The 11,902-nt window shown below is 39.6% G+C and overlaps 2 protein-coding genes across 5 annotated transcripts; one reads left to right on the forward strand and one right to left on the reverse strand.

Moving 5' to 3' along the window:
- The first annotated feature begins 3,291 nt into the window (after positions 1-3,291).
- Positions 3,292-7,541, forward strand: LOC119721326. The gene has a single exon (XM_038191357.1). It carries the CDS (start codon positions 6,185-6,187, stop codon positions 7,211-7,213), a length of 1,029 nt encoding a protein of 342 aa, XP_038047285.1. The 5' UTR covers positions 3,292-6,184; the 3' UTR covers positions 7,214-7,541.
- Positions 7,542-9,543: 2,002 nt separating this feature from the next.
- On the reverse strand, positions 9,544-11,439 carry LOC119721327. 4 transcript variants are annotated; one of them, XM_038191359.1, is made up of 4 exons: positions 11,312-11,439; positions 10,462-10,597; positions 10,207-10,272; positions 9,544-10,081 (listed from the first exon to the last, which is right to left on the reverse strand). In XM_038191359.1, exons 1-4 carry the CDS (start codon positions 11,375-11,377, stop codon positions 9,780-9,782), a joined length of 570 nt encoding a protein of 189 aa, XP_038047287.1. In that variant the 5' UTR covers positions 11,378-11,439; the 3' UTR covers positions 9,544-9,779. The 4 variants fall into 4 exon arrangements, with proteins under 4 accessions (XP_038047287.1, XP_038047289.1, XP_038047288.1 ...); XM_038191361.1 differs by having other exon boundaries at positions 9,544-10,000; positions 10,462-10,614; XM_038191360.1 differs by having other exon boundaries at positions 9,544-10,003; positions 10,462-10,614.
- Positions 11,440-11,902: the final 463 nt, after the last annotated feature.

Consider the following 11,902-nt stretch of genomic DNA (forward strand, 5'->3'; position numbering starts at 1 on the left):
CTTGTGCTTCAATCACCATTCATCCTCAATCCTCCAAAATCCTCATGTGCTTCAATCACCATTCATCCTCAATCCTCCAGAATCCTCATTTGATTCAATCACCATTCATCCTCAATCCTCTAGAATCCTCCAAAACCGCCAGGAGGATTTTGGAGGAGTGAGGTGGGTTAGGGTTAAGAAGGATATTAGTTCTTTGTCTTGGATGAGCTGGTGTAGTGGGGTTGATGCGCCGAGTTTGATTGCTTGCGATTTGCCCGTAGAGGGTGGCCCGACGAACAGGGAGTAAATATTCGGGACAGCATCGAATCCGTGGAAAGTGGTCAATTTCACGGATAAGCTGAGGACGAATAGTGTGGTCGTCAAGAGAGCCATGATCAAATATCCTGGATTGGTGTTCAACGATGCAGCCGAATTTGTGACAAAATCACGGGTGGTGTCGGAAAAGAGACTGCCATAATCGAACGGGGTTGATATTAGACGCCGATGTAATTGCGCCCATGTCCTAGGATGCTGTTTGCTAATCTTAGTGAGCTTGGACATTGTTAGCATCTGAGAGATCCAAATGAGAGTGTATCAATTGAAGAGATGAACTAGCTAATAACACATGAAACTTGATACAGTAAGTGCGCATGCGTTAACTTGATGTTGTACTAGTCTGGTTCCTTGAGTAAAATGACTCTGACTACTTCTAGTTTCTAGTGTAGTTAACAGAAAAAAAGTTTCTGACTATTTTTGTTAACCCTAACCCACCTCACTCCTCCAAAATCCTCCTGGCGGTTTTGGAGGATTCTAGAGGATTGAGGATGAATGGTGATTGAATCAAATGAGGATTCTGGAGGATTGAGGATGAATGGTGATTGAAGCATATGAGGATTTTGGAGGATTGAGGATGAATGGTGATTGAAGCACAAGAGGATTTTGGAGGATTGAGGATGAATGCATTTTGAGGTAGGACTGTCTGATGATTTTGAAGGATTTGGCGTTGGTTATCCTTCATTTAAACACGAGTGCAAAGTTTTGGGATGAGGAGGATTTTGGAGGATTGAGGATGAATGCATTTTGAGGCAGGACTGTCTGACAATTTTGAAAAATTTAGGCGGAGTTGCAAAATTTTGGAAAATTTTGGAGGATTGAGGATGGTTGTAAGCAACAAGGGCCTAGGGGGTTAGGGTTAATGTAAGGTTATGCAATCTTCAATGTTGCGTGCGCATTAGTATTCGTTCTGTCGTACCCGCATTTAGCAAACAGGACGCTGGGAAGGTTTGATGTATTGACGCTCTGAAGCCCGACGCTCTGATTGGATAGATATTTCCAGATCTGTGATCTGCAGGTTATCACGGCCACAACCATGCAAGGCTTGAAACGGCCGTGAAGATGTAGTGACTACTCTTTTATTGTAAATCACGATGTCTAGTTTGTTTTGCCGCGTAGTATCATAGTGGAAAAGCTTTACAACTTATGCGTTTTGTAACGTTGATATTCCTGTTATTTTTTCCCGTCACGGAGGTTGAAAACTTGATATTGTACGACACTCAAAATTGTTCAGAAACAGTTATGGTCCTCACTGAAAAAAACATTTAGGATAATTACATAGAATGGGTGCATTTCCGTCAGAAAGTTTTGGGATAACATTTGGCGTATAACATAATCCGGTATTAAACAGTTGCAATCAAATGTTTTTGCCATGTACAGATTTCCTGTAAAATTACTGAAGGCGCTGAAAAAATAATGACAGAATGTGTGACAATAAAAAAAATTCCAGAGTGGCCATACTCTTGATTGGAATTTGTAGCATCGTTGTTTTTATATTGAAAATGAGCACAAAGATTACGTTTCGTCCACTGTTCGGCCGGTCATATTGATAACACTTGCTTGAAGGTACCGGTATTGAAGGCGTGTTATGCTCGTAAAACACTGCCAACGTTTGTATTACGTTTGTACATGACCGTATGACTTTTAAGAGTATGAAATGCGTAAACCTTATTGAGTAGGTCTGATTTAATTTTCTTATTCTAAAGTAAAAGATCCCGGACAACTAGAATCATCAGTGTCAGTGCAATTTTAGTACTTGTTGTGGTGGTGACACCATGGTTACAGGTTGCATAACTGTATTGAGTGGATTTGACGTGCTGGTGGCGCAGGTGGGCGTCGATAATCACGTGTACAGTTTTCAGCATCACTTACATTATGCGGTTTTTTTTCACTGTAGCATCAAACAATTGCCCCCCCCCCCCTTGCGACTGCGTGTTCATTCTTTCATAAGGACCGGTGGTTAATTTGCGGAAGCTTTTGGTTTAGTCGGTATTAGAAAAGGTTGTTTGGTGCAATTGAAGACATCATAACCTGTTGTTGTTTAAGGCATGCACCTTGATACAGCGAGTATTATGCATGGGTATGTCTCGCAATTGACGAAAACAATCCTTTTGTTAGATAAGTTGAATGTAACAATCAATATGCATGTTAACAGAAAGGGCACCTTTCACAATGATTAGCTTTGATATTTTGGTGATACGTTCACAAATGTTTCAATCGGTACAAACACAAACATAACCAACTAACCATTTGGCGACAGTTATTATCCCAAATTCCCCATCTTAACCTTCAGTTGTCAAGACTGTAGGACAACAAAAAAATCAATTGCGTAAACCATGATAACCCAATAGTATTGTAATGTTTATGATTAAAGTTGTACATGAGTCTAAGAAAAGTGATTTTAAGAACGAAGCATACACATCCCTGTGATTGTGTGTGTACAATAACGCTGGCTGCCGCGTTTCGATGGTCTTTGGAAGTGACTATAAATTGGATATAAAGTAGCTCTGCGAGATAATGATGTACTGTTGAAGATTAACAAGATAAACAAGGACATTAAGCAAGAATTCACCTGTCTTTTAATTGTGTACAATGTGAATGTTTTAGCTGTTTTGCAGAATCCATGGCGTAATTGTGCAAGCAAATGCATTTGACAATTCAGTCTGATTTGTGTTAAAGGGAAATGAGATGAAAGTGCACGCTTATAACTCAAATAGTTAAAGATGGATCGTTCTCTAATAATATTGTTTTGACTGACAGCGGCATACCGTTCTGTGGAGGCAGAAATTTAAAAAGCCGCAGAGTAATATGTGTTGGGTGTTTATCATTTATAACGCCACATATAAATTGTAATGTGTACCCTTGTTGTGTTTGATGAGGTAGAACGTAAGAGTAACTTAAACTGAGTTTTTAGTAGTTTGCAATTATTAATTTAAACTAACATTTATTTAGTCAGGGTACATTTTTATGTACATGTAAGTGGTGTTTGAATGTGCTGCTGTCGTTTGTTGTTTCAATTGGTGGGTTTTTTTAAGGCAAAACAAATAATACCAATATAATAATCATAATAATAATGAAATGACGTACATATCTATGATCACCTCTATAATGTAGGCGTATACAAATTGCAACTTACGCTTTTTTCCCCGGGATGATAATTGTTTTTTTTTTAACTCAACTTGTTGGCACTTTTACGGCTACCACAACAATGCTTGACATTACATTACACACGGCTATAATACACAGTTTTATACTAAATCATAACATTCTTAATGTGGATCTTTCTTTGAGAATATTGTTATTTTTGACAAATATGTATATTCTATAAAGCTATCCAAAATACACAGAATCACTGGACAATGGACCACCCATCAGAAGACATATCATGGTGGGGGGGGGGTAGAAATGTTTTTCCAATGAATTCGCGCTCTGTGATGGTTTCGTAGGGGAGGTGGATAAATGGTGTTACCATTGCAAAATATATGTGCTCATAAAAAGAGGCAACAATTTTTTTGAGGGCGTGATGAGCCATCCTCTCAGACAACCTGAAGTATAAGCTCTTTCGAGTGTTCACACCTATTATCAAAATGTCTTATAAAAGCCAGCTCTTGTAAATGACCGCCTATACAAATGACGAGTTGTATTTTTCCTGATCCACTTCAATACCACTAAGTTTGATGAAGTCAATGATAGCCACTTTCAATAGATCACACTTATCCCTTGGTATAACCAGCGGTAGGCGATTTCAATACATCACATCTATAGCCGGTAGCTGCTTTCAATTGGTCAGCCCCAGCCCTTCAGTTTTACAATACCAGCGGTCGTCGCCTCCAATTGTTGATCCCACCAATTATCACATCGTCATACAAACATGAACAAAAGTATAGTAGTCACCAATGACCCTGCGCACAGCGGATTAGGCGTGTTCCTTTCTGTTCAATTTGAAAACCACTCAGTTTTATGGCACATGCCTGGAAGTGCTAAATAACAGACGGTGTTCTTCAAGGCCCTTTTACTACCTCGGTCAATTTGTATAGGCGACTCCAAAATTGGCAACTATGATCGTGACTTTTATAAGGTTTCCAGGCAGGCTACAGACGTCCAACTTTTGCTAAATCCATTTCAATATTTTATTGTCATAATCAAAAACAATAAGTACTTGCCAAAAGTGCGTCATTTGATTGAATTGCCTGTTTGCTTTTTACTCTGCACAACTCATTGACCAGTGGCCGTGCTAGCCGCTTCACTATTTGTTCTTTGGGTTATTGAGTTATGTCATACGGTCCAATCTTCAATGGACAAGGAAGAGCAAAGAACAACATCAGTAAACTTAGCAGGAAGTTCAGCGCACCGCCTGCTTTTATCCTGTATTTCTTGAAAGGATGCGGGCGTTCCAGAAGAATGCATCCCTTTTTCAGCGAGATAACCAAACACATGCAATCAATGATCGCATTGGAAAGTTGTCACAAACAACATAGCAAGTAATTCAACAATCAATGTGATTTTCAAGAGAAACGTCCAACGAGGACTAAAACGTACAACACTTCACCCGAGTCTTAGCTCAATGGCTTCACAATAATGTGGTCAAATCACTGGAGCGAAACTTATTATGCAAGAAGGACATTGGCATTTACATTTCAGAACTACGTGGAGTGCGAAAGAAGTCTCATACCTCATTTTAATTGTTAAGTAAATAATAAAGGTTAAAATAAATTTCTCAATCATGTCATCATTGTGATCTGAAACTCAATTTCAAATTTGATCGTATATCTGACAAAGAGTGTTCGAGCTTTGACTGAAACGAATTAGAAATGACTCCAAATCAAGCAGTAAGCAACGATTTCTCCGCTTTTTTCAATATATTGAAATATTCTGTTAACAGAAATTAATTTGAATTATTTTATAACATAAATTGTATAATGATTTTGCTTATGTTTGTTTTTCACAGAATCGACCTTTGGTTGTTAATAGGTGTGATCAATTGTAAGCGGCTAGCGCTTTGCAATGGTAACACGTAGCTGCAATGAAACCGTGCAAATGTTTTTGTAGTTGCTGACGGAAAATATACGGATAATTTGATCAACATTCTGATTGAGAATTCCACATCTGAATCATATGACTTTTTTTCATGTGCCACTACAATGCGTCCTTTTGGGGATGGCGTCCAAATTATGGGTTTTTTTTATTTTCCTCATTGCAGTACTACTCACTTGGTATTGCATTTTTCTCACAAATAGTATGGGTCTTCACGAGAAGGATTAATGGCTGTGTGTTGGATGTGGTCTAAACCTTGGCAAAAGTTCCACTTTCAAGCGTGCCCGTTAACGATTGTGATGAGGACGTGTAACACTGTTATGAAAGGGTTGGCTTTCTCGCAGTAGCATTTACAAATCAATGGACCGAGGTATAGTACACAGACTTTAAAGAACACCGCCATGTAGCGCTCACAGACATGTTTTGATGCCGTAAAATAATTGTTTTGGCAAAGTGAATAGGCAGCGTACAGCACATCGAAAATGCCAAGTGCGCGCAAGATAGTGGGATTAATTGGAACCGGCAATCAATGGCGTCATAAAACCGAGAGGTATTGAAAACGAACACAAAGAACACGTTTCGTCAGCTGAACAACCGGTAATAGATAAGTGCTTGTTGTGTAATGTTTGCTAGACAATGTGTTCATTGGTGTGATCCATTGAAAACAGCTGACAGTGGTTTGGGATATGAATGGTTAATTTAAGTAGGCTCTAGGTGAGTTATGGTGAAGGTTCAGTTGCTACGTGACTCGTACGAAAAAAAGTAATAGTCATATTGATGGAGGTGCTTGCAACGGTAGATAGTGAAATAAATATTGTAGGCGACTGTAGTTCATATAATGAGTAAGTTCGTAAGAAAATGCAATGTTGGAATACAGCATGGATGTTCTCCGAGCACACAATCCAAAGGCACCCAAGTTGAGAAGCCTTCCTCCTCATATCACGGAAAAAGTGATGACAATAGAGATGCCTTCCTGACTTATGATAGACTTTGCAGAGAAGTACTGTGCAGCCAAGATGCCATCATCTCATGGTGTCAGGACATTGGACTCATCGCCAAGGCTATGCCTTGTCCTACGTGCGGAGAATGCATGGCCATTGTTGAGACAAACGACAGAGCAGACCATATGAAGTGGGAATGCCGGAGGCAAATCGGTCGCAAGAGACATCGCTGCGAGAAATCAATAAGGAGTGGAAGTTGGTTTGCTCAAAGCAACCTATCGCTGGAAGAAACCCTCAAATTTACTTACTGGTGGTGTTGCGATCTGAAACAAGATCAAATTCGCCAACAACTACAACTGGGCAAACACACGGCTGTAGATTGGGACATGTTCTGTCGAGAGACGTGCGAAGTGGTCATGATGCAGGCGGACAAGAAGAAGGTCGGAGGAGAGGGGAAACGGGTTCAAATAGACGAGAGCAAAATCGGGAAGCGAAAATACTACCGGGGACATCAGGTTGAAGGGCAGTGGGTGTTTGGCGGCATCGAGGAAGACTCCAGGGAATGCTTCATCGTGACTGTGGAACATAGAGACGAAGCAACCTTGCTCCCTTTAATCCAGGAATGGATTGCGCCAGGAACAACCATAATTTCGGATTGCTGGAAAGCATATATTAACTTGCCTAAGTACGGATACACCCATGAGACTGTTAATCACTCCAAGGAGTTCGTCAACAAAGACGGCAGTCACACCAACAAGATCGAGGGGCATTGGCGACAAATGAAAACCAACCTATCAACGCACGGACGCCGTAAGCATCACTACGCAAGTTACCTGGCCGAGTTTCTGTACCGGTACAAGCACAAGGACAGTGACATTTTTAAGGCGTTCATTCATGACGTGGTCAAGGTATATAACCCACATTAGAATGAATAAAACAGAAGACTTGCTTTGATGTGATAAAGTATTTCAAATGAAATTAATATTCTTGCATTCTTCAGCATATTTTTGCATAACTAATCGTATTTTCAACCTGTTCACTTGCATTGTTGCAGCTAAAACTGACGTTCTTATTTCATCGTAAGAACTTTCTTGTGAACCCAAGTCCATTTACTTTTCATAAGCTGTTTCAGATTCATCGTCTTCATTTTCACCCAGTGAATATACTCACATTCTTGAGGGTTTTTTCCGGCATTTTTGCAATTTTCTTTATTTTATGCAGGCCGTCGGGAAAAATAACAAACAATTAATAACAAACATTGACTTACCAAATTATTATCTTTTGCCTGAGAAAATACTATAAGTACTATAATTATCATGATATCAATGTAAATGTACTCCAGGAAAGGTCGTGTTCGGAAACTACGATGCATTAATAATGTGCTGTTGCCAATACAGAATAAATATTTTTGAGAACGAGGCATCCACATACATATGATTTTCCTAATCCAATAAAACCAATGCCTACGGTTTCAATACTATGAAGTATATATTGGCATTACTCAGGCTTTTTCATTTTAAAATAGTTTTTAAATGCATTATGCATTATTAATCCTAGTTTTCAGAGGCATCCCCACTCATACATAATTTTCCGGCAACCCCCCCCCCCCCAAAAAAAAACGCCTACCGTTTCAACGTACGGTTTAATACTTTGGTGTATATAGTATCATTGCTCAGGCTTTATCATTTTCAAGGTTTACAAATGTATATGGCTTATTGAACCTAGTGTTCAGATTATTTGTATGCAAAGTTTAACATGTAAGACTCTGGTGGATATAGTACTTGCTTTGTTGCAATTTCTTTACGAAATTCAGAGACTTCGTCCAGACCGCCTGTTGAATCCCAACTATAGCCCGGTCTATTTGACGGCAATGCACAACTTTTTGGAGACCAAACTGCCCGTGTTTTACTAAGACTATCATCCATTTTAAATGATATTTTTGTGTGTGATTATTCGTTGACAAAATGTTGAAACTGTGTCCGTTACACGCGCTTTTATACCTTTTTAGGAGAAGGTATTGCGCAATCTTGTGAGGTTAAAAATCATTGAGCCTAAAGTTGAATGTTTGAAAATTGTGTGGGGCGGACTGGTGGTGTGCCCTGATCGACAACCAGTTTGGGGTTATAGTGGAATCTTAAAGTGAATCGTTGTCTTCGAAAAGTGGGTCCACATTTGTTTTACGGTCCACCCCCCCCCCCCCCTTCCTCAACCATCTTCCTTTCATTTTCAATTTGAGCAATAAAGTTGAGAAGATGTTGGATCTTGAGATCCGAAAAGGTCTTTTCATGCTTGTGCTGCCCCCTCCGCTTTTTGATCCCCTTCACAGTTCGGCGTCTCCTAGCCAGTGGCATTGTAACTAGAATCTGGCTTTGGAAGAGCCATTCAGTCATTGCTGCCAACGTCTTTACGAAGACTTCACATGTCTTCGTTGGCACAATTCCTAATTGTTTGAAGCCATCACCCTCAAAAATGTGAATTAGGTTCTTCGGAACTTCAAGCGGTGGACTTCATCTCGGTTCGCCTTGGTTGGCTCTTCGGTGAGTTATGGTTGGATTGATGGTTGAGCTGTGTTTTCAGGTACTGGAGGAGGGGGATTCTCATTTAAGAGCTGGCACCTTGTATCTGTCTGGAACTGCTGATGACATTCCCTTCTTTTTGACGCGATGCGGAGCCCTAACCTTATATTGTAATATAACATTTTTAAGTAATCCAACCATGCTTTGCTTTGCTATCCCCCATGATGTTAACTCGTTCAATCACAAACGAACTCTGAACCTAACCCCGTTATCACCCCTATTTTATACTATCATTACAAGGCATTCATCACACACAAACTAATATTTCCTTTCCTTCATTTTATTTTCAAACCAAACGCGCAAGAATAAAATATATACATGTCACTTTTTTTTATTTATTGAATAAAATTATTTTTTTTTTTTTTTTTTTTAGAAATACAAAGTGGCTGTTTTTTCCAAATTCTTTTTTTTTTTTGCCAATTTTTTTTTTTACAGTGTTTTTTTTCTAAGCATTTAAAAAAATTTTTCCCCACTTTTTTTTTCAACAAAGTTTATTTCATACAATTACATTCAGAAATCAAATTTGAACTTTTTGGTTTTGTTAGAGATGAAAGCTTCACACACTCTCACAACTTTATGATAGTTAATTAAACAATTAGAAAACTAAATTAAAATTGTAAAAAAAGCTAACTTTCTGGTTTTTATTTGGGGGGGGGGGGGTTCTGTGTGTTTTTTGGGGGTGTTTTTTGGCTACACGACATCATGTTTTAATTCTAGCAGAGTTGTGTTTTCGTACAACTTGCTATATAAAAATTGTACAAGGGCAGACATTGCTGCCTCTTCAAATACATAATGTGCCCTTAAAAATCCACTGGTTCGTACTTTTTCCAACCAGTGGAACATTAGAACTTCCCTGTCATTTCGGAGAAGATCCTCAATGATTTCATGGATGTGGGAGTAGTAATGGTCTTCTGCGTCATCCATCAGACAACTGTGTTGTCTTTGTGATGAATGATCGACGCAGCAACCATAGCAGTTTTTTTGTACATATTGGAATAAGACAATTCTTATATACATGTAAGCCTACGAAGCACAATAAATGCCCCCTTACTTCCATATTTGGATCTTCTGAAGTTACATCAAAAGCGGGGCAAGGGGAGTACGGTCTCGGTACAAGGTCTTCATCTGCTGCCGCTACTGCTTCCGGAGCCTCTGGCCGTGCCGCTGCTGGGGGTGATGGTGGGTGTGATGACCAGTCAAATACGGAATCGTCACCATCTGAAGCCATCAAATACAGAAATTATACAACAACAATTATTTAAAGTCCTTTTGCCATATTTTTATCATGTGGTATATTAAATAGTGTTTGTGAGAGACTGGGAGTAACTGATAAAATAACTCACCGTATTCAGGCCCCGTGAGATCAATAGAGTCCTCTTCCGAGACTTGTTGGTCTTCTTGGTTGTCATCTGTGCATTTTTAAAGAAAATAATAAGAAAAAACATAAAAATACTGACGAAACGAACGATCGCATAAACAAACATAAACAAGGTACATAGAGGAGTTTTGATCACTTTATATGCACTTTGTACAGACAGACATGAGTTTTTGACTGTACTTTAGATAACCGACACGCAAAAAAAACCCTGATAACTTACCGATTTCCCAACTCGGGTGTGGTACTGGGGGCCCTTGTCCCCACATAGGGTCGCCATTCACTGAAGCATCCAAACGACGCCACTCATCCTCGGCGTTAAAGCTCTCCCCAAAAAAGAGTTGCCTGGCCATAATAATCTGTAGTGAAGATGATGCTGCTGAAAATGATGACGACGGTTGAAAAGCTGAAGCGAGATGGATCTTGAAGACCAACCCTGCCCTTTTTATTCAAAACTTTAGCCACTGCATTTTCTTAGACTCATTGTCCTATTTTAACCAATGCATACATCTGCCTCTTCTAGTGCCACATCGATCGCCGGTATATTAGTGCCTTCGTTGTGGACCAATCGGATATGGTGAGGTTAATTGCCCGCCCAGGAAACAATGAAAATCCCTTTCTCTTGACTTGTGGATAGTCCTTACCTTTACGTAAGGTACCTCCCTAAATTTTTCATATCCATAGGTACTTGAGCCATGAGAAATGCCTATCAACCATGTCTGATTCTTTTCAAAATTGTGAGACTTCATGGGCTTTTTGTTGTTGTTGTCCCTTTTAACTTTTACACGACATAGTGTTTTAGTTCTAGTAGAGTTGTACTATCGTTTAACTCATGAAATAAATATTCCACAAAGGGAGACACTGCTGCCTCTTCAAATTCAAAATATCTCCCTACAAATCCACTGGCCCGAACTGTCTCCAACCAGTGGAACATCAATACATCTCTCATCTTGATGGAGAAGATCCTCTTCAATTTCACAAATGTGTGAGAAATAATGGCCTTACAACTAAATACTTACTACTTGCTACTTATACTAAATAGTGCTTGTTGAGTAACTGATCAAATAACTTACCGTATGCAGGTCCCATGTGGTCAATAAACTCATCAGTAAGCATGGCACGACACATTGGGTCGGCATTCAGTCTCGACCACTGTTCCTCGGCCATAAAGTTTCTTGTTCAAAAAAAAATCCTACACATATTTGAGAGGCCTGATACATGTATAAGAAGTCTTTAGCAAAGACTTCTTCAGAGGCAAATGACACAGTGACAAAAAAATGCATGGGTCAGGCAATCAGGAAGGGTTGGAGGAGGGACCAGTGTTCAGTGGATGAAAGGGGGTTAGGGAACAAAGGAGTGTAGGGGGAGGGGGATTAAGGGGGATTGCTGGGGGGAATGGCTGGGGGGAATGGGGACCAGTGTTGAGTGGATGAAAGGGGATTAAGAAACACAGGAGAATGGTTGGGATGGACCCAAAGCTGCATTTTTAAGGATTGCATTAAAAATTCATTGCATAGTCCCTTTACTAAATAACAACTAGTCTGGATGTCTGACGGTATGCTGGTGGCTTCTGATCTTGGGGTTAAGGAATGCATGTTGGAAGACGATCGTTTGTTTGCTTTAAAAGCAACCTCTGTATTAGTGGAGAAGTAAACTTGGTTAAA

Source organism: Patiria miniata, unplaced genomic scaffold (assembly GCF_015706575.1).
Source record: "Patiria miniata isolate m_02_andy unplaced genomic scaffold, ASM1570657v1 HiC_scaffold_13, whole genome shotgun sequence".
In the NCBI taxonomy this organism is placed as follows: Eukaryota; Metazoa; Echinodermata; class Asteroidea; order Valvatida; family Asterinidae; genus Patiria; species Patiria miniata.